At 48.5% G+C, this 22,829-nt stretch overlaps 2 protein-coding genes across 2 annotated transcripts in view; one reads left to right on the forward strand and one right to left on the reverse strand.

Moving 5' to 3' along the window:
- The first annotated feature begins 877 nt into the window (after positions 1-877).
- Positions 878-3,237, forward strand: MARCKSL1 (MARCKS like 1). The gene is made up of 2 exons (XM_084787888.1): positions 878-1,179; positions 1,998-3,237. The coding sequence occupies exons 1-2, from the start codon at positions 1,093-1,095 to the stop codon at positions 2,511-2,513; spliced, it is 603 nt and encodes a 200-aa protein (XP_084644014.1). The 5' UTR covers positions 878-1,092; the 3' UTR covers positions 2,514-3,237.
- Positions 3,238-3,329: 92 nt separating this feature from the next.
- The window catches only part of HDAC1 (histone deacetylase 1), a 29,742-nt gene continuing 10,242 nt past the window's right edge, over positions 3,330-22,829 (reverse strand). Inside the window, exons 3-14 of the mRNA XM_084787869.1 lie at positions 18,064-18,181; positions 11,735-11,809; positions 9,747-9,885; positions 9,150-9,291; positions 8,167-8,259; positions 6,215-6,323; positions 5,994-6,134; positions 5,167-5,275; positions 4,958-5,088; positions 4,563-4,715; positions 4,083-4,131; positions 3,330-3,859 (exon numbers count right to left, since the gene is read on the reverse strand). Of these exons, the coding sequence (XP_084643995.1) occupies positions 3,832-3,859; positions 4,083-4,131; positions 4,563-4,715; positions 4,958-5,088; positions 5,167-5,275; positions 5,994-6,134; positions 6,215-6,323; positions 8,167-8,259; positions 9,150-9,291; positions 9,747-9,885; positions 11,735-11,809; positions 18,064-18,181 (1,287 nt within the window). The 3' untranslated portion in view covers positions 3,330-3,831. The remainder of the gene's footprint in view (positions 3,860-4,082; positions 4,132-4,562; positions 4,716-4,957; positions 5,089-5,166; positions 5,276-5,993; positions 6,135-6,214; positions 6,324-8,166; positions 8,260-9,149; positions 9,292-9,746; positions 9,886-11,734; positions 11,810-18,063; positions 18,182-22,829) is intronic.

Below are 22,829 nucleotides of genomic sequence, written 5' to 3' on the forward strand. Positions count from 1 at the left end.
AGTGTCACTGGGGAAGCCTCAGACTACGGGCACAGGCCTGAGGGGAGGGGAAAGCAGGCCCAGGTCAGATCCAAGTCAGCATCTCTGAGCCCCAGGCTCTTTTGCTTACAAAGGGGGATGAAGATGCAATGACTTTTGGTCAAGGGCATACACACACACACACAGACACACACACCACCCCTTCCCCTGCCATGGACGCGCGCACCACACACACACACACACACACACACACACACACACACACACACACACAAGCCGTGGACTTGGTAATGGATCCAGACTTCGAGGTAAGAACTGGCCACTAACGGACTGACTCTTGGATCTCACCATTCTGACCCGAGTGACCCAGTGTTAGCACAGCCCCCCAGGTTGGCTGCAGTAGACCCGCAGGGACGTGGGTGGGAATTGACTTCTGGCCGGAGGGGTTGCCTAACTCAGAGGATGGGGGGGGGGGTGCTGCGGGAGTTTTGGACAAATTTCTAGAGCATAACTCAGCGCCAGGCGTCTGGACGAGTCTGGACACGTGAGCCCTTCCAAGAGTTCAAGGAGCCAGTTTAGAAGCAGTGAATGGGGGACCTCTCCACTGTGGAGCAGGAGTCAAGCTGAAAGTGGGGCGGTGTGAGCAGGGGATGACTGGATGATTCTTCATCGACGGCCTCCTCCTAGTCCATCTCCCGGCGGGATCAGGAACCTCTCCTTCCCACACGGAACCCTACCTCCCCTGGTAGTGTGGTGTGTTGGGGGAACCAGACGGCTGGCGTTGCCCACTGCACGAGAGGGGCCCGGGCTCAGGCCCGACCCCGCCTCCGCCCCCGATTGGGTGCTCATTTAAATGTCCGGCCCCGCCCCGAGCCCCGGGCGCGTACATATAGGCAGCTCGGCGGGCGACGGGCGGCATTCTGGCGCGGAGCGCAGCAGCGGCGGGCGCAGCTAGCGGGTCGGCTGCGGAGCGGGGGTGCAGCGAGCTTTGCCCCCCCGTACCCCTCCCCCTCGACGCAGCTCCACCCCTCGGCCCACCGGGCCATCCCAACCGAACTATCCCCTGCGGCGCCAGCGCGGGGCGGCTCCGGGCGCCCCCAGCAGACCCCCATCATGGGCAGCCAGAGCTCTAAGGCTCCCCGGGGCGACGTGACCGCCGAGGAGGCAGCGGGCGCTTCCCCCACGAAGGCCAACGGACAGGTGGGTGCGCTCGGCGCGGTGGGCCCCGGCCCCCTGCCCGCGCGCCTCGCCCCCTCTGGGGCCCAGGGCCGGGGCCGCGCGCTTTGTCCGGCCCGGGACACGCGGCGCCCCCTCCCCCGCCCGGTCCCTTTGTTCTCGGCGCCGCAGCCCCCGCGGGCGAACGAGGGGAGGGGCAGGAGGGGGCGCCGGCCGGGCTCCTCGCCTTCTTTGTTCGCGCCCGGACCGCGGGCGCTGCCCCCAGGCCGCCCCGAAGGCCGCGCGGGAACAAAGGCGCTGCTAGGCCGCGCCAAGGGGGCGTCTGGGGCCCCGGGACTGGTGCTCGGCGCCCAGGGCGCCCCATCTACAGCCCGGATCTCGGCGGGCCGCGGTGGTTTTTGAAGCGGCGGGGAGGGAGCAGAGATGTGGCGAGACTCTGGGGTGGGTGGGGGCTGTTCACACAAAGCGCGAGCCTGGGAAAATAGGCCGTCCAGGTGCAGGGAGGCAGCGCCCCGGGGACTGCTTCCCGCCCAATAGCGCCCGGCAAGGCTTGCCCGCCAGCCCAGGATCCCTGGCCCGGTGAGGTTCCGCGCGGAAAATAGAGAGCGCGCCCCGGGGGAGGGGGGTGGGGGCCCGTCCCCCAGCGCCTCCTGCTGGCTGCGCCCGTCCCCGCGCGCCCGTGAGGGGCGAGGACGATGTTGCACGGGAGCGAGGCCAAAGCCAGACATGGTTGGTGCAGACCCCGGCAGGCAGTGGGATTCCGTAGCCTTCGAAGGGCCAGAAGTAGGCTGGGGGAGGGGAGAAGGGCCCCGGCCCTGACTGCTGTCTCCTCTGCCCCGCAGGAGAATGGCCACGTGAAAAGCAATGGAGACTTAACCCCCAAGGGTGAAGGGGAGTCACCACCCTTGAACGGAACAGATGAGGCAGCTGGGGCTACTGGTGATGCCATCGAGCCAGCGCCCCCTAGCCAGGAAGCTGAGGCCAAGGGGGAGGTCGCCCCCAAGGAGACCCCCAAGAAGAAGAAGAAATTCTCTTTCAAGAAGCCTTTCAAATTGAGCGGCCTGTCCTTCAAGAGAAATCGGAAGGAGGGCGGGGGCGACTCCTCGGCCTCCTCACCCACAGAGGAAGAGCAGGAGCAGGGGGAAATCAGCGCCTGCAGCGACGAGGGCACTGCCCAAGAAGGGAAGGCAGCTGCCACCCCTGAAAGCCAAGAGCCCCAGGCCAAGGGGGCAGAGGCTAGCGATGCCTCCAAGGGAGGAGACACGGAAGAGGAGGCAGGGCCCCAGGCTGCAGAGCCATCCACTCCCTCAGGGCCCGAGAGTGGCCCTGCATCTGCCAGTGCTGAGCAGCAGGAGTAGCTGGGTGGGGGCAGGTGGGTGATCTCTAAGCTGCAAAAACTGTGCTGTCCTTGTGAGGTCACTGCCTGGACCCGGTGCCCTGGCTGCCTTCCTGTGCCCAGAAAGGAAGGGGTTTGTTGCCCCCTCCCCAGCCACGTTCCCTTTCTCCCTCCTGTGGATTCTCCCATCAGCCATTTGGTCTTACTCTTAAGGCCAGTTGAAGATGGTCCCTTACAGTTTCCCTGTTGCCCTGAGTTAGGTTAGTGATGTGAGATGCTCCTGTCCCTACCTTCTTCCCAGGCCCCACCCCTGCAGAAGGCAATTGCTGGCTTTCCTCCCAATTCTTTTCCAAGTACGTTTTGTTTATCCCACGTCCCAAACCCTGAATGTCCAGCCTTTTCCCTTGTTGAGTTTTCAGTCTCTTGTGCTGTGCCTAGTGGCACCTGGGGAGGACACTGCCCCTGCCTGGGTTTTTATAAATGTCTTACTCAAGTTCAAACCTCCAGCTTGTGAATCAACCATGTCTCTGACTTGGTAAGCAAGTATTAGGCTCTGGGCGGGAGGGAGGTCTGTAATGTGAACCAACTTCTTGTTGTCTTCCCCCTCTCCCATCGTTGTAAATAACTTCTAATGGTCAAACCCTGGATTTGTACCTTTTTTTTTTCTAACTGCTAAAACCGTTCTCTGCCACCTGGATTTACTGTAACATTTGGAAAAGGAATAAATGTTGTCCCGTTGGTGCTTTCCTGAGTGGTCTTCTGGGGCATAGGGTGAGCAAACAGGTAAGCCAAGGAAGTGAAGCCAACCAGGGACACTGCTGACACAAGCGCAGGAGGGTACAGAAATGTGCTGTTTTATTACAAAGAGTCTCACAAAATGAAAATATCTCAAAAAGAAAGCTAGGCTAACAACCTCCACCTGCAGAATTGGGGGAAGATAAGTTTTTCTGCTTGCCTGAGACCAGTGGGAAAGTATAAACAGAACCAACCTAAAGATGGCTGATGGTATCTAAGCCTGAATAAGGGGTTCCAGAAGACCTGGTCACCCCATCTAGAAAACTTAATAAGGGCATCTTAACAGAGCTCCTAAGCAGGCACTTGGCAGTTCAGGATCTTGTCTTGCAGTTGTTTTCAGACCCTACATTGTTCAAAACTTAAAAACCTGGGGCAGATGGACCATGTAGCTTTGGGAAGAGTTCTCCCAGCACCACTGCCCTGGGCTCTGGTCCCTACTCAGTCCCTGGGGACATTATATTTAATATATTTTATATAAATACACAGAGGAATAGAAAATATAAAATCTGAGAGATTGGGAGAGAGGTCAGAGCTGTAGATCTTGCTCAGGCCAACTTAGCCTCTTCTTTGACCCTGTGGAGAGAAGAGACATGCGTGAGAACACGTACCACACAAGAATGGCTATAGACCCCGGCTGCCCAGGTGACGGCTGGGGTAAGGAGCTTCCTAGTTATGCAGAGACATACAGACTGGACCCTGAAAGAGGCCTTTGTAAGCTGGACCAGCTGTCCCGGTTTCTTCCCTTCTCTCTCTCAGTGGTAGGACACAAAAGGGTGATCAACAGCTCACTCCTCACCCTTTGACTTCTGGCTTCTCCTCCTTGGTTTTTTCCTCTTCTGTGACTTCTAGAACATAAGAGCAAAGGTATGGTTAAAGGCCTCATCTGAAGAGACCCAGGCCAAGCGGTGGGACACCATTCTGAAACCCCTACTTCAATACTACACTTCACTGGTTATATAAAAATGAAAAGCCCATCCCAGGCCTTGAAAACAAACTGGTTAAACCGGTTTCCAGGCCTGTTTCAGCCAGAACACAGGCAGAAGCAGCCCCCTGGGAAACAGGGCAAAGTGCTGGGAAAAGAGCTTGGGTGGTATGTGAGAGGCAGGCTCAACCAGCCAGCAGACACCAAGGGTGTCATTGTTTTGTGGGTCTTGTCATTTCTAGAAACCACTGAAAGGCTCAAACCCAATAAAAGCTCCAAAGGAGCTGGCTGGGTCTGGGTCAGCTTCTTCCTGAGCCCTACATAGACCTAAATTCTGGTCCAATCCAGACCCACCTTTTTTCTCTTCTGGATCTTTCTCTTTTTCATCCTCTGTTTTGACTCTTTTGGCTTTTTTGAAGTTAGATGAATTCTTGCGACCACCTTCTCCCTCCTCATCTGAATCGGAGAATTCTTCCTCACAGGCAATTCGTTTGTCAGAAGAGCAGACTGGGAGGCAGTAAAGAAGCATTAGTATAAAAGCAAGGGGCCATTTCAGGATCTATGCCCAATGCCTTCCCAAGTATCCTTCAAAAGATGCCAGCGCCTCCCATCAAAGATACCAAGACAGGTGGGGGGAAGGGGTCTCAAAGCTAAGGTTTCTTAACAGCTGGGCTGCTTGGAGATGAGAAACGAAGGGAAGTCTAGAGCCGCCTACTGAGCAAGGTACAGGCCCCAGATCTAGGTCTTACTGGAGATGCGTTTGTCAGGGTCTTCTTCGTCCTCATCACCGCTCTCCTCTGGGATGGCATCCTCAGGTATTGCCTGCATTTGGACCCCAGGGGCATGGGGCAACATCCTCAAGTTCTCAAAGAGCCGCTGCCTACAGAGAGGGCAGATGGTTAGAAACCATCCAGGGCCTGGCCTACTGGAACTGAAGGTAACTTGACAACACACTCACTTGATCTTCTCCAGGTACTCGTTAGTGTTCTGGTTAGTCATATTGGAAGGGCTGATGTGAAGCTTGAAATCTGGTCCAAAGTATTCAAAGTAGTCATTGTAGGGTAGCTCTGGGGGAGCACAGGAGAGGACAGTCAGGACACAGCCAATGTGTCTTCTGCTCCTTTTTTTTTTGAGACAGGGTCTTTCTGTGGCCAGGCTGGGATTACTTAGGACCCACTGTGCCTGGTCAGAATTTTCATCTTTTTTCTTTCTTTCTTGGTTTTTTGAGACAGTTTCTCTATGTAGCCTTGACTGTCCTGCGCCTCTGCCTTCTGAGTGCTGGGATTAAAGGCATGCACCACCACACCCTGCCTTTTTTTTTTCCCTTTTGGTTTTTCCAGACAGGGTTTCTCTGTGTAACCATGGCAGTCCTGGACTTACTCTGTAGACCAGGCTGGCCTCGAACCCAGAGATCTGCCTGGTTCTGCCTCCCAGAGTACTGGGATTACATACAGGCTGTGTGCTACCATGCCCAGTGCAGAATTTTAATCTTTATTCTCTAGAATCAATATCAGTGGAGTATGTGTCACTAGGAGGAGCCACCTGCTTACTAGCCTATGCAGTGGAAACCCCAAACATGTAAACAGTTGATAATGTCCAGAGCAAAAACAAGCAGGAGAGAAGACAAGACTAGGGGAAACTGATGGTTACAGGGTGCCTAGAGAGAACAGGCGGGAGCCTCAGTGTGAGCAAGAGAGGCCTTATGACCAAATGGAAAAGAAGTTGTAAACGAAGGGACATGAGGTCCAGCTCCCACCCGGCCCAGCTTGGCCCTGCAGCTAATACCATTAGGGATCTCTGTGTCCAGGGCCACGGCTGTTTCATAAGTCCAGCACCGAGCGACATTACGGATGGTATAGCCACCTCCTCCCAGCATTAGCATAGGCAAGTTGAAACTCTTGACGAACTCCACACACTTGGCATGCCCTTAGGAAGGAAAAGAGGTGTTGGTTTACAGGGGTACCCAGCAGACCCTGCCCACCTGTGTGAGTGCTACCCGGTCTCACCTTTGATGGTCAGATTGAAGCAACCTAACCGATCCCCAGACAGGGAATCTGAGCCACACTGTAAGACCACTGCACTAGGCTGGAACATCTCCATTACTTTGGACATGACCTAAAGAGATAGACCTTGGTTATCATCAATCTCAAAAAGAGTGTGTGAGGTTCAGAGGTGGAAAGGACTGGTATAGCATTTTCTTCCTTTTCATCTCCCCGATACTGTGTGGTAGACAAGACTTTTCCTTTTTTAACTGCCAAGCTCCCAAGCTGCTTCCTTTCAGAAGCTTCCCAACCTCTAGCTGCATCTGCTCTACTCACTTCTCTCTACAGACTTAAACCACATACAGCTACTTTATTTTTGCATATTTTATTCTTTTTGGGGGGGGGTTCGGGACAGGGTTTCTCTACGTAGCCCTGGCTGTGCTGTCCCGGACTCACTTTGTAGACCAGGCTGGCCTGGAACTCACAGTGACCCACATGCCTCCAGAGTGCTGGGATTACAGGCATGTGCCACCACCACTTAACACATATTTTATTCTTAAACCTAAGCACATAATGCTACTCAGGAACCTGTACCTGAAGCTTCTGTCATCTTTCTTTTTTCTGAGACAGGGTTTCTCTGTGTAGCCTTGGCTGTCCTGGACTCCCTTTGTAGACCAGGCTAGCCTTGAACTCACAGTGACCTGCCTGCCTCTGCCTCCCAAGTGCTGGGATTAAAGGAGTATGCTACCACGCCTGGCACTTCTGTCATCTTTACTAGTGAGCACATAGTGGGCGCTTTCTGAATGACCACATGACTTACATTAAATAGTTTACTAACAGTTTCTGTTAATAAAAGTTAAACTCTTCTGGGGCTGGAGAGATGGCTTAGAGGTTAAGGGCACTGGCTGCTCTTCCAGGGGTCCTGAGTTCAATTCCCAGAAACCACATGGTGGCTCACAGCCACCTATAATGTGACCTGATGCCCTCTTCTGGCATGCAGGTGCACATGCAGGCAGAGCGCTATATGCATAATAATAAATTAACAAATCTTTAAAAGAATTTAAATTCTATGCTGGGTGTGGTGGTGTATGCCCTTAATCCCAGCACTTGGGAGGCAGGGGCAGGTGGATCGTTGTGAGTGAGAGGCCAGCCCGGTCTACACTGCGAGTCCAGGACAGCCAAGGCTAAACAAAGAAACCTTGTCTCTAAAAAAGCAATAAATAAATAAATAAATAAATAAATAAATAAATAAAAATGAAATTCTTCAAGCCAGGTGTGGTGGCGTATGCCTGTCATCCCAGTAGTCTGGGAAGCAAAGAAATCCTGTCTTGAACAAACAGAATTAAAATAGCTTCAGGAAGTTCCTGAAACTTGAACAAACTCCCTAGGGCTGCTCCCTGCCACAGTAAATAGTAAAAGATTCTCAGATCAGACCAGCTAACTGCCTGGAAAAGGTTGAGACCAACTCAAGCACCTGGAAAGGATGCTCTCCAACCTGTTGAGCTGCCTGCAGGCTGGGCAGTATGCTCCAGGTGCCCAGCTTTGTGAGCTGTCCTGCATGCTGGGGTAGGCCTTGGTGACACAACTGTCTTTCAGTCACTTCCTAAGGGTACTCTATTAACCAACACTCCCGTCAGTAATCCCAATACAACTGCATGCTTCACTAAGCCAGATTCCAGTCTGTTGTGGGTTCTCTGTCACACAACAACCGACCACAGGCTGTTGGGTAAATATTGTTTACCTCTCACAAAGATTGTACCTTACATAGTATTGTATTGAGCAAATGGCCACACTCACAGAAGGCAGAAGCAAATTGCATAGTTTGTTTCCCATCACCACATGACAGTCAAAATTGGAAATACTTCTCCTTTCCCATGGAGCCACTGTGAGGAGCAACCTGAGCTGCCTCGGGTGCTTTGCCATCTTCCCCTAGAGCAATCCCAAGAGCAGCCCACGGGGTGAACCAAGGCACTTACTGGTTTGAAAATGGCTTCGTAAGACTCATCATCGATCCCATCGCGGAGCGGGTAGTTAACAGCATAGTACTTGCCTTTGCCAGCCCCAATATCCTAATCAAAAGGGACATTAAAATAAAATTGAAAGACAAAAACAGAAGGGGCCTCAAAGATGGGGTTGGAAGGCTAAGAGAGGGGTAGTGGTTCTATGAGAGACAAGCTGAGAGCATGAGATTTTAGCAAGGCCAGCTCACACCGCCCGTACTCCCGAGCTAGACTTAACAGCCTGCCCCACAGCACAGGGTCCCTGCCTCTAGCCAAGAGCGAGCCTTCCTCCCACAACTCTGGCCAGGGTTTTACTGTATGTACTCTCCTCTACCTTTATTCTGGCCTTTTCTAGGAAGCTGTGGAGGACAATAGGCAGAGAAGAAAGCTTCTTCCACTTAACTTCAAAACAGTAAAAGCTACTTATTTGAATGTTCACTGTATCAAACAACTTAATTAGTAGCATTTTCCACCTAAGGGCAACTGGCAGGGGAAACAGATCTCACTATATTCATGCTAACAGAAACAGATGGAGCAGCCTCAGGAACGGCACGAGTCCATGAACTGTTCTATGTAAAATTCAGGCTTCCGTGTGTTTTGGGGAGAGTCCATTGCTTTCAGTCATACTGCTAAAGGGGAAGGTGACCTAGAATAAAGGACCTTTTGAGATGCCACCCAAGAGTCATCTCACTCCAAATTCAAGCTTAAGGGACTTTAACAGTGTGAGGGGGCCCAGCTGTGATCAGGAGGCAGCGACAATGAACTAGAAAACCTGGGTTCTTTTGACCCCTTGTGCCCTAATATCGCTCTTCCAGAGTAAAGAAGGAGAGATGGTAAAGGTGCCCCAGACAACTGCTGATATGCTGAGTGGCAATGAGGCAAGAAGTGGTTTTCAGTGGCACAGGGTAGGAGAGTTAGAGCTGACGGTGAGTTGGTTGGTCCCGAAAGGGAGTTCTCACCCGTAGGTCCCCAGTTCCTGGGAAGTACTCTCCATATTTATGGAAGGACACGGTCATGACCCGGTCCGTGGTGTAGAAGGCCTCTTCCACGCCGTCGCCGTGGTGAATGTCAATGTCAATGTACAGCACCCTCTGGTGGTACCTAGGGCAGAAGGCAGTTAGCGGCCTGGGGCTCTCTGGGGATGGGACGCGCCAAGGGCGCCAGGTCCCAGCTTACCGGGCCAGCTGCCTCCCTCAGGTATCTCTAAGCACCAGAGACGTGGAAACTGGCTGAAGGAAGGTGGAAGAGCGGCCGGGTGTCTCCAGAGGCCTGACCAAGCCGACCATGTCCGATCTTCCTACTCTACAGCCAGGGTCAACTCCAGTCACACAACGGCTCTCTGGAGGCAGGGTCTGAGCAGCGCCTGCCCCAGATCTTGCCGTGGGCTCAGATCAAACCAAGACCCCGTCAGGGAGAGGATGGCCAGAGACACTCATGGAACACATCCTAGCCAGCACACCACAAGAAAAGGGAACTAGGGAAGCAAGCCCAGAGGGAAAGGGAAGGGGGAACCTGGCCTAAGTGGTCCTCCAAGACACAAGGCCAGGCAGGCATACTTTAGCAGCTCCAGGATGGCCAAGACGATGTCATTGACGTAACAGAAGCCAGATGCTTCAGACTTCTTCGCATGATGCAGGCCCCCAGCCCAGTTCACAGCAATGTCCGTCTGCTGCTTATTAAGTTTCACAGCACTTGCTGGGCATGGAAAGAGAACACAAGCCTCTTATTAACCATTCCTTTTCCTCCCAAGAACCCAGTGAGAGGTAGTTTATTATACAGTGTAGACTATAAAATTCAATACTCACCCACTTCTCATTTTATTAGGAAATAAACCTAAACCTGACCGCTGAAGTTTTCAAATCAAGGATGATAACCCATTTATATCCTAAAACTGATTGGGTAGGTCATATATATTTTATGTAGTGTTTAAAAAACAACAACAACAACAACAAAAAACCACATACACGAAGAAAAAAAAAAACACAACAAAACCCAATCAGTAATAGTATAGGTGACTATTCTTTGAGTATCTTTACTGTCACAGTGAATGAGTAAGTGTGCATACTTATATGTATTGCATACACACTGGAGTATCCTTGAATGCATTTGTTAAAGTATTAATTACTGTGGTTCAGTTAAAAAAAAAAAAAAAAGGAAGGATAGCACTGATTCAAAGTACAAAGAGGTCCACGAAGATGAGACAAATGCACACCTATGTGTAGCGACAGCAATATTAATTTTAGCAGCATTCAAAGCAACAGTGATGCATGATCCAACAAAAGGGACCAATTTTATTAAAGTGTGCATAGCATGCAATCACCATGCAGCCACCAGAAACATATGTAGAATACTACACACGGTTTAAAGTTAAAGTGTAGGGGCACACGATTAGAGCACAATGCCAGCCTGGGCTATAGAATGGGATTTGAAAAAAAAAAAAAAAAAAAGGAAAGAGGCTGGTGGAATAAGACAGTTAAAAGCTCCTACCACAGACTAGTGATGGAATCAGGCATATTGTCACCACACCTGGTTCATACATTAGTATTTTAAAGAGTACAAGAGGCCCTGTCTAAAAAAAGCAAAAATAAAAACTTTAAAAAAAATTTGCTGCTAGGTATGGTGGCACACGCCTTTAATCCCAGCACTCTGGAGGCAGAGGCAGGCGCATCTCCAAGTTCGAGGCCAGCCTGGTCTACTTAGTGGGTTTAGTTCCAGGTAAGTCAGGGATATACAGTGACCCTGTCTTAAACCAAAACCAAACCAAACAAACTAAACTAAAACAGAAATGTTGCGGCACACATGCATACGGTGTTTACTGCTGTATGAGTCTGCATGTATGTTAAGTGCGCCAAGTGAGAAGAGGGCATCAGATGTCTTGGAACTGGAGTTTTAGCTGTTAGCTGGGAACCAAACCCCTGTGCAAGAGCAGTAAGTGTTTTCAAATGCTGGGCCATTGTGCTCCTGCCCCTACTTTTTTTTCTGGTATTTGATTTCATCTCACATTATTCTATTCATAAAGGTCCTGGGAAATAATACGCCATACTATATGTAAAGCACACGGCCTAGATATCCAAGAGGTTAGCTATACCATCTAAATTTGTCTATACTATAATATTTATACAACAAAACTGTTTAACACCACATTTCTCAAAATGTGTCCCCATCCTAAAGCCATGCATGGCTGCATCTGCTAGGGTTTAGGGCGACGCTAAGGTAACTCAGAAGCTGCAGTGGAACTGTCCTTAAGGCATCACAAGTTAATGACTTTCCTTTTTCATACGACACAGATGTTGATCCTTCATCTTACAAAGTGTTGCTACAAACAGTATCTCAGCACCTCCTTAAAGGCTGCAGGGGCCCTGTAGATACGCTGTCTGGGCAGGAGAGGAGGGTTAAGAACACCTGTCAGTACTGTGTCAAAGATCTAAGTAAAACCTCACAGGACCATCCTAGTGGGCATAGGTCAGGGCCTCATCTAAAAGGCAGATCTCACTGCACTAGCCCAGCCCAACCCAGCCCCAAGGAGCAGCTTTTGTTTCCTTACCCACAGAGCCACCAGTAGACAACTGACAGAATTCAAACAAGCCATCAAATACTGGACAGTCCTCACCAACGTTGACTTGAAAGAGAAAAGCAGAAGGTTAAGTTTCCAGTTTCCATCGGTTCTATTTAGGTATTCAGGAGCTGATGAGAAGAAAAGCAGAACAATTTAGATTCAGAAGGCTTGGGTTCTGGCCAAGTTTAACTTCTTGGAGATTTAGTCTATTAACTGTAATAAGCAATAATGAAACTCACTTCAACCAGCCAGTGAGAAAATTAAAGAGACCCCTCCCCTGCCATTCTGGAGACATGGTCTCACTGTGGTCCTCAAACTGGTCCTTACCTCCTGGCTGAAGCCATCCTGCTGTCTCAGCCTTCTGAGCAGTGAGGACTATTGCACACACAGCATTAGAAAAGTCTTATAGGGAAAAGCATTTGGCAACTTTTTTTTTTTAAGTTTTTATTCATTTAATTTTTAAATCTATGTGCGCTGATGTGAGGGTGTGAGGTCTTGGAGTTACAGACAGCTGTGAGCTGCCATGTGGGTGCTGGGAATTGAACCCGGGTCCTTTGGAAGAGCAGGCAGTGCTCTTAACCATTGAGCCATCTCTCCAGCTCCAGGATTTGGCAACTTAAAATGACATTAAAGAGAAACGCACGTAATTCTCATTTGGTGAGGTTTTCGGCATGCCATCACTTCTAAGCACTTTAAATACCTGGTGCATTTATCCTCACACAATCTTCTGAGGTGGAGTTTGGTCCAATCTATAAATGGGGAAATGGGCTCAGAGAGGTAAACAACTAATAAATACTGGAGGCCTCACAATTTGCTCCCTGTCCTAAAAGCTTAAGAAAATGTACCCTGGTCTTTTCCAAAGTGCTTTCACATATACACTCATTTGAATCGCACAACTCCAAGGGTTGGGCAAGACAGAACCACTGTGCACTGGAAAAAGGCATGCATGCAAAGACGGTAAGTGGCTGGCTAAGGCTAGATAACCAGGTACTATCAGAATGAGAACAGGACCTGGGTGTGTTGACTCCCACACTCCAGTGCTTTCTACTACACCCAAGTGACAGCTGGAGTTATTTCAAGCCCATGAGGTAAAAGTACAAAGTAGGGCAAGATGTAGAAACACATGCAAACACTAATGCAAATGAAACAGAGGAAGCACACCTGGAAGGTGAGGTGTCAGAGGAACCCCAGGCCAGCTCCACTCACACAAGAAGGAAACTGCTGAGGCCAGGGCAGGAGTGGGACTGTATCCTTATGCTCTTGCCCAGTCTGCTATCAGGAGGGGCTCTCAATGCGGAGCACAGAGGAAGAGGCTGAAGAGCCTGGGAAGGGCCATCTTGGACTGTGGTAACATCCCAAAACACAGCTGTATCTGCAATAACCTCCAAAATGATCACCTCTGGGCCAATGGGCTGGCTCCGTAGGTAAAGGCGCGTGCTGTGGAAGCCTGATGACTTGAGTTCAGTCTCATACCACACAGAGAGGTGGAAGGAGCCAGCTCCTCATGTCAGCTCCACCCAGACACTGTAACATGATGGCTGCTCCACCACACATGCACACATCAAAGTTTTCTTTTTCCTTTTTAAAGAGCTAACCCAAACAGCTCCCCAAAGCTGGTGCTCACTTAGGGAGTGGGCAGTAGGTGACATTTCCTCACTTTCCTGGAAAACACTGGAAGAGGCTATGTCATAAGAACTTTGCTCCCTGGGGTCAAGCTGTTTGTCAAGGGCAGTAATCCCCCGCTCTGGCTGTTTCCCTCAGGTCTCGGTACCTGAGTCTCCATAGATTGGTTTATACACCTTGTGGGACATGATATCCCCATGGGAAGGAATGGGTATTTAGACATGAGAAAAAGATGAACCTTCAGGGCCCAATCAACACACAGCTCAGTCAGGCCACTGATCTTCAGTTCAAGGAGTTGTGGTGCCAAGCACAGTAGATCCCACTATAACCTCAGCGCCTGGGAGACCAGCCTGTCTTTGGAAACAGCAAGCCTGGAGGTCATGGCTGTGGTGTCATCACTCAGGAGGGGCTCTGTGAGTTGAGACTAGCCTGCTCACAAAGCAAGTGCCAAGCAGGTCTAAATAGTATTAGGCCCTGTCTCAAGTAACAACAGCATATGGCAGCACTGAAGGAAATGATATAGAATTAAACACTAACTTTAGGCTACAAGTTACACCTCAGCAATAAGGTCACAGAATGGGGGGGGGGGGGGAACATAGCATAGAAACAAGCTGTGCTTGGGTGGCGTCAACTGTACTCATCATGGTTTCTTTCTCGGGCTGTGAGGAAACACGAGGTTCGTTATTTTTTATGATTACTTTTGAGACATGGCTCACACTGTAGCTCACTCACTCACTCATTGGCTGATCTTCAGCTGGAGGCAGTCCTCTTACCTGAGTCCTTAACGTTAGGATTACAGGCATGGCTCACCAAAGCCCACTTCCTTCTGTGGGTTTGTGGTTCTGTGAGGCAGGATGGTTGTTATGGTATACAGCATAGGGAGCGACCCCAAAGGCGAGTACAAAGGCACTCTCTGTTTTGAGACAAGGTCTAATCTAGATTCAAGATGGCCTTGAAGACTCATCTTCCTGCCTCAGTCCTCCAAGTGCTAGGATGACAACGCCTGGCTGTGAAGGCTTTCTTAAGACTGGGCAGGAGAACTACAGCTACGGAAGGCGCTCCAGATCAGGGGTCTGGAGTGCTCTTCTCTAGACTTCCAGCTGACCATGTGGCCACCTCTAGGATCAGTCTATAGCTACCTTACCACTCCACCTCCTCAATCCTTCTCATCCTTTCTTTTTTTTCTTCCTTCTTTCTTTTTTTTTTAATTTTTATTTATCTATCTATCTATCTATCTATCTATCTATTTATTTATTCATTATGTATACTCTGCTCTGGCTGCATGTACACTTTCAGGCCATAAGAGGGCATCAGATCACATTGTAGATGGCTGTGAGCCACCATGTGGTTGCTGGGAATTGAACTCAGGACCTCTCGAAGAGCAGTCAGTGCTCTTAACTACTGAGCCATCTCTCCCTAACCCTTCTTTCTTTTTTTCTTTTTGGCTTTTCAAGATAGGGTTTCTTTGTGTAGGCCTGACTGTCCTGGAACTCACAGGTCTGCCTGCCTCTGCCTCCTGAATGCTAGGATTAAAGGTGTGCGCCACCACAGCCCCATCGTGTTTTCACCGTGTGCTCCACATTCTGACTGTGTGCTCCAGAAATTACATTTCTCTAGGTGCCCATTCTGAGTTAATAAATATCAGCAGAGCATTTGATCAGGGCTGTCAAAGTCTCCAGGCAAGCTTTTCTGTGAATGAAGAACACACACAGAGTTGGTGTAAGTCAGGGTCACACCCTAGGTTAGCTACTATAAGCTTTACTAAAGAGCTGGTAGGCTTTGCTTGCTGCCACGCTGACGTTTCAGCTAGCACTCCACTAAGTGACAGTTTAAGTCCTGGCTGCTCTGACTCCTGTAATTAAGAATCATGTGTGCAAGGGTTCATTAGCTTGAGACTCTCATCCTGTCCACCTTCTTTTTTAAGATTAATTTTGATTTTATGGTTGTGGATGTTTTGTCTCCACATATGAATGTGCACCATGTATGTGCAGTGTCCACAGAGGTCAGAAGAGACTATCGGATCATCTGGAGCAGGTGGCCACGAGCCCACCATGAAGGCACTGGGACTCTAACCTGGGTTCTCTGCAAACCCAGCCAGTGCTCTAACTACTCAGCCATCTGTCCAGCCCCACGTCAACCTTTATTTTCAATAGGAAAACTATGAGCCTAATATTTCCCACCCCAAGACAGGGTTTCTCTATGTAGCCTTGGCTGTCCTGGACTCATTTTGTAGGCCAGGCTGGCCTTGAACTCACAGCGATCCACCTGCCTCTGCCTCAAGAATGCTGGGATTAAAGGCGTGAGCTATCACACCCAACTTAAGAAATTTGGGGGCGGGGGGCACGCTGGAGAGATGGCTCAGCAGTTAAGAGCACTGACTGTTCTTCCAGAAGTCAGGAGTTCAATTCCCAGCAACCACATGGTGGCTCACAACCATCTACAATTTGATCTGATGCCCTCTTCTGGCAGAGCACTGTATACATAATAATAAATAAATAAATATTTTTTTAAAAAGTTTTTTGGTTTTTCGAGACAGGGTTTCTCTTGTAGTCTTAGCTATCCTGAACTTGCTTTGCATACCAGGCTGGTTTCAAACTCACAGAGATGCACCTGCCTCTGCCTCCCCAGTGCTAGGATTACAGGTGTGCACCACCACACCCAGCTTAAACCTAATATATTTTTTAAAGATTTATTTATTTATTATTATTTATACAGTGCTCTGCCTGCATGTACACCTGTAAGCCAGAAGAGCGCACCAGATTACATTATAGATGGTTGTGAGCCACCGTGTGGCTGCTGGGAATTGAACTCTGGACCTCTGAAGGAGCAGTCAGTGCCCTTAACCTCTGAGCCATTTCTCCAGTCCTGAACCTAATATTTTAATACACAACTTTACAGTCCTAGTTTCTGAAAAACTAGAACCTGCACATTCCGAGGGCCTTGTTTTCTGTCTACCTGGACAGATTTGTGAATAACAGATACATCACATCAGACCAAAAGGCTACTGCTCCTTGAAGGTAGGTCCTATGATGGATTAGCCTCAAACATAAGGTAGGCACTATTGTCTATTTTTTAAATTTAATTAATTATGTATACAGTGTTCTACCTGCACGTAACTCCTGCAGGCCAAAAAGGGCACTAGATCTCATTATAGATGGTTGTGAGCCACCATGTGGTTTCTGAGACTTGAACTCAGGACCTTTGTTTTGTTTTGTTTGTTTTCCAAGACAGGGTCTCTCGGTGTTAGCTTTGGCTGCCCTGGACTCACTTTGTAGACCAGGCTGGCCTCAAACTCACAGTGATCCACCTGCCTCGGCCTCCCAAGTGCTGGGATTAAAGGCGTGCACCACCATGCCCAGCTGAATTCATGACCTTTGGAAGAACAGTCAGTGCTCTTAACCTTGGGGCCATCTCCCCAGCCCCCTACCGTCTTTCTTATAGAGAGGGAAGGCTCTCTATAAAAGACTCAAAGACTTGGTCAAAACACATAGCTGAGCAGGAGAGATGGTTCACTGGGTAAAAGTGCTGGCAATAAAAGCCTACGGCCTAAATTCAATCCCTGGAAGCCACAACAGGAGAGAACCTACTATCTAAAGCTGTCCTCTGGCCACTGTCACATGACACACCCCCCTCAAAGAAACAGGAAGGGAGAGATGAGCAGCTCAGTAGGCCAGCACTTACCCAGCAATCTTGGAATTCTGGTTCAGAAAGCTACACTCACCACACACACACACACACACACACACACACACACACACACACACACACTAGGGGAAGCCAAGCATTCAAACCAAGATATGAAATATAAGGACCACCAAGAAAGCTCAGCCAGAGGTGCTTGCCAGCAGCGAGCCTGAAGGCCTGCTTTTGATCCCCAGACACAACATGGAAAAAGCTGTTCCTCTGACCTCCACATGTGCACAGAGACAAACACACAGAAAAGAAATGCTTTAAAAAGAAAGGAAGCTCATTTTCTTGCTGTGACACCCGGCTGCCTCTAATGAGAGCCTGTTTTGTTGACACCTGAGCTCACTCCTCAGTGCCAGTGTTTCATGGAAACCCCAAAGCCTTCTGCAGGAAAGGGATAAACTCATCTCTGTGAAGTCAGCAAGATCTTGTCAAGCACTACACAGAATTCACGTATGACTATGTGGCTTTCCCACAGCTAGAGCAATCTCAATTCCGACAAAGTACGGCTTCTCAGATGAGATGCACCCTGCAGTGTCAGGTCCCCATGGGCAGGGGCAGCATCACCTCACCTCAAAGATTACAGCATCGATTCTGTCTGTTGTGGCCTCTAAATTCTAAACGCAAACTTAGACAATTATACCTGGACAGGAATCAGAAGCCACACAGCTCACCCCATTTTATAGGAGAAAAAAAAAATCTTAGGGCAAGTACCTTGGCCAGTGAGGTGAGAGCAGGTCCGGTGTCTACTGTCTGCTTCTCAGCCCAGGGCCTTTCGCATTACAGTTACAGCACACCTTGGACAGCACTATAACCCTAACTGGACAAAGTCCAACTCTATTATTTACAATCAAGAGACAACAAGAAAAACCAGATGAGATGAGAAAATATGTTGGCACCTTTGGGACGCAAAGTTGTCAACTATTGGAGGCCAAAGAGTGGGCCTCCCACGGAAAAATAAATTCAACAGGGAGCTTTGGAGTTGGGTGGGAATGGAGCATACTTACATCTCTGCATCTGCTTGCTGTACTCAGACATGTTATCTGGGCGAATGGAACGCAAAAATTTAATGTAGTCATCACTGTGGTACTTGGTCATCTCCTCAGCATTGGCTTTGTGAGGACGCTAGAGGGTAAAAGGAGACAGGGTGTGTCTGTGTCAGCACTCACTCTCCTGGTTCAAACACTTGTATTTTCTTTCAGCTCTTCTGTCTGCTTCTTAGCACAGCACCTTGCCCGTTAGTTACAGCTACAGATGGGACTACACAGGGCCTTTTAAATTGTTATTATTCAATAACACACAGTCATGGGCCAAAAGCTCAAAGAGTTCGAAGGAAGGTTGACTAAATAAAGATGGTTAAAATAGATGGGAACACCCAGCCAACTTCCAAGAGGACGATGAGCATCAAAGAACCTCCTTATGCAGATGGCTTCAAATGTGGCAAACAAGCCACTCAGCAAAATGTCCTCATTCCTACCACAGACAGAATTCTGCCTTAAAAAGGGCAAGCTTGGATGCAGGCAGAGTCAATGGCCAAACTCTGCCAACACAGTCCTCAATAGTTCCTGCCTCACAGATATGTCTGTCAGATATATTGGGTCAGAAGGCTGAAGATGATGCTCCAACATTAAAGGGAGTTTTGGGTGACTGCTCAGGTAGCAAACTGTCTCTTGTCATCTTCTCACTTAGGAAGCTGCTAACCTGCACTTCAGTATACTCAGGTAATCAATTTTATTCCTTCTCAAGTCTCTGATGATTAGATACTTTAGTTTTACAATTAAGCTTAGTTGTTTAGGGGTAAAGATATTTTTAGGTACAGATAGATGTTTTAAGCTGATAATGACAAGATATGATAGATACTGATTTACGTTCAGAATTTTAGATGCACCAAGATGTTTCCTTCAAGGCTGCCAAATACAAATAGCCAAAACACTAATGTAACATTTATATAATTTCTGATTGTAACATGGTTTTTCTTGCTGTAGGTAGCTTATTGTATATGTGTAATAATATAAATGTGTGTGTAAAAATTTTAAATATTTAACTAAAAAAAAAGAAAAGAAAATGGATGGGAATTTTGTTATTTTTATTCTTTTGAGGCAGGGTCTCATAAACCCTGGGTGCCCTGGCACTCACAATGTAGACCAGGTAGGCCTTGAGATCTATCCACTTCTACCTCCTGGATGCTAAGATAAAAGATAAAAGATGTAAGCCAGGCTGGAGAGCTGGCTCAAGTTAAGAGCACTGTCTGCTCTTCCAGAGGTCTTGAGTCAAATTCCCAACAACAACATAGTGGCTCACAACCATCTATAATGAGATCTGGACCCCTCTTCTGGCCTGCAGATGTACATGCAGGCAGAGGCACTGTGCATATAATAAACAAACAAACAAACAAACAAACAAATAAATCTTTAGAAAAAAATAAGCCAAAGCTGGACATGGTGGCGTACACCTTTAACCCCAACACTCGGGCAAAGGCAGGCACATCACTGAGAGTTCGAGGCCAGCCTGGTCTACAAAGCAAGTCTAGGACAGCCAAGACTACACAGAGAAACCCTGTCTTGAAAACAAACAAACAAAATAAAAGCCAAAACACCATGCTGGGATAATTGGGGGGGCGGGGGGCGGGGCGGGGGAGGCGGTGGCAGTGGTTGGAGATACTTTCTTTGTGTAGCCTTGTTTATCCAGGAACTGGCTCTGTAGACCAGGCTGGCCTTGAATTCTGAGATCTGCCTGTCTCTGCCTTGGTCTCCCTGAGTGATGGGGTTTAGGGTGCGTACTACCATGTCCAACTGGGATTCACAGCTATCTGCCTGCCTCTGCCTCTGCTAGGATTAAAGGCGTGTACCACCACACCTGACTGTACCAGGCCTGGCTGAGAACTCTTTTATAAGTCACTGTTCCAAGAATTCTGGTCAAGTCCTTCCCACTAAAATTTCCTTGACATGTTAGACCTTTCCTGATGATCCCAACATATCTCTTCACAATATTATCTATTTTATGCATGTGTATTCGTGTTTTGCTTGCATGTACATGTACCAAGTATAAACAGTGCCCATGGAAGCCAGAAAGGGCATTAGATTATAACTGGAGTTAGGCGGTTGTAAGCTACCATGTGGGTGCTAGGAATCAAACCTAGGTCCTTGGAAGAACAACAGCCAGGGCTCTTAACTGCTGGGTCGTCCGTCTCTCTACACCCAACCCCACTGGGCCATCCAAGTTGACCCCAAACCCACATGCCTAACCGAAGTCTGAGTGCTCCATCACCACCAATTCTCCTTCCTTCTTTTCAAAATGTCTCAACTGAGCAGTGACGTAAACCTCTGCTACAGCACTCAGGAGGCAGAGGAAGACTAGAGATCAGGACCACACGCAGTTCAAGCCCAGCCTAGGGTATAAAACTGTCTCAAAAACAAACAAAAGCCCTCAGACAGAGACAGGCAGATCAGCGTTGAGGTCTATGGAGGAGTTGCCGGCCAGCTAGGGCTACAGAGGGAGCAGACTCCCTTCTCCCTATCCCTTAGAGATGGATCACTTTGAAAGATGCCCCTCTTCTCTACAGTTCATACAACTTTCATTTACTGAGTCTTTATTCTTGTCACTCATGTGCGTAGCAGTTAAAGTGCATAGTACTGTTGCTTTCCTTTGCAGAATCTTGCAAATTATAGAAGAAAAAGTTAGCCTCACGATATGCTTGCCTGGAAACCAATGTAGCCAACTATAAACACTATCTTGGACCTGAGTTAACCCTTAATGTAAGGAGAAATAAACATTTTAGGTTTCACCAAAACCACCCAGAGTCCAGCTAGAGGAACTCATATCTGGAATCACAGGACTCAGGAGGCTGGGGCAGTAGAGGGAGCTCAAGGCTAGTGAGGGTTACAGAGCAAGTTCCAGGTCAATGGAAGTTGCAGAGTAGTATCATTTCTCAAAAACAAAGATAGCCAGGCCTTCAATCCCAGCACTTGGGAGGCAGAGGCAGGCATATCTCTGTAAGTTCAAGGCCAACATGGTCTACAGACTGAGTACCAGGACAACAGGGCTACACAGAGAAACTGTGTCTCAAAACCAAAAATTACTACGGGTTTGGTTTTGTTTTATATATTTGGGTTTTGGCATGTGTGTACAGGCGTGTGAATGCCACAGTGTGTGAGTGGAGCTCAGAGAACAATTTGCTGGATTTGGTTGTGTCCTTCCGCTGTGTGGGTTCTGGGTGTTGAACTGATGTCCTAGGCTCAGGAACAAGTGCTCTTACCCAAAGACCCCATCTCATCAGGGGTCCATAAACCACTTTTTTGTTTGTTTGTTTGTTTGTTTGTTAAGACAGGGTTTCTCTGTGTAGCCCTGGCTGTCCTGGACTCACTTTGTAGACCAAGCTGGCTTCGAACTCACAGTGATCCATCCGCCTGCCTCTGCCTCTGCCTCCCAAGTGCTGGGATTAAAAGCATGCACCACCACACCTGGTTAGAAGCACTTTAAATCAGACTAAACAGTTTCTTGTTGTGTGTCCAACAGCACTCAAATTCAACTTTGCTTTCAGAATTTTTATCTTTTTTTTTTTTTTCTTTTTGGTTTCTTGAGACAAGATTTCTTTTTGTAGCCTTGGCTTGGCTGTACTGTACTTCTGTAGATCAGGCTGGCCTTGAACTCAGAGATCTGCCTGTCCCTGACTCCCTGAGTGCTGCAGAATTTCTCTTCTACCATGTCTGCTAATGAAGCCATATGCACTCAGTGGATGTGTGTGCCATTTAAACTCTGGATGCATATATGCACACACATGCCCCTTTAGGAGAGGTGGTATATACTCAAAGGCAAAGGCGGGAGGATCATGTTGAAGGCCAGTCTATGTTACATAGTGAATTCAGGGTAACCTGGACTAATTAGCAAGACCTTCTTTCAAGAAAAAGGGGGAAGGGGCCCAACAGAGAGACTGCTGCACCTACAATGCGCTCACAAATGTCTGTAACTCCAGTTCTAAAAGGTCTGACGGGGCCGGGCGTGGTGGCGCACGCCTTTAGGCAGGCGGATCGCTGTGAGTTCGAGGCCAGCCTGGTCTACAAAGTGAGTCCAGGACAGCCAAGGCTACACAGAGAGACTCTGTCTCGAAAAACCAAAAAATAAAAAATAAAAAATAAAATAAAAAAAATAAAATAAAAAAAATAAAAGGTCTGACGAGCCCTTCTCACCAAAATGGGCACTGCATGTACATGGTGCATAGACATACCTACAGGCACAACAAAACCACCCAGCAACTAAACATGATATACAGAACCAGGGATAGTGACACTTGCTTTTGGAAACTACTAATTTGTTTGGGTGTTGCTATATATAGCTCAAAGGATCAAATCACAAAAGGCCATTAAGGCCAGGGGATGGCTAGAAGATAATAAAATGACCCAAAGTCAAGAGATCTGGCTGTCTCTACCGCCCAAGTGCTGGGATTAAAAGCGTCCATCCGCATGTCCAGCTGACGGGGTCTGCCACTGCAAAGCTGGCAGAGTACTCAGTGTGCGTGACATCCTGGGCTCTGGCTCCAGCACTGAATGACCTGGACACACTAGTACACACCTGTAACTCTAGCCTTGGGAGGTGGAGGCAGGAGGTCAGAAGGGAGACAATAAGACTGCCTAAGTGTGGGGCCAGTTGGGGTTACATACACAACAAAACCAAAAGAAAAAAGAAAATCCTCTGCATTGCATTTGTTTCTCACTGTCTCTGGAAGAGATTAAACTAAGAATCGGGGCAGATTTAGCCTACAGATACACTGGTGTTT

The sequence above is a fragment of the Acomys minous genome (assembly GCF_964271855.1).
Source record: "Acomys minous genome assembly, chromosome: 6".
Lineage (NCBI taxonomy): Eukaryota > Metazoa > Chordata > Mammalia > Rodentia > Muridae > Acomys > Acomys minous.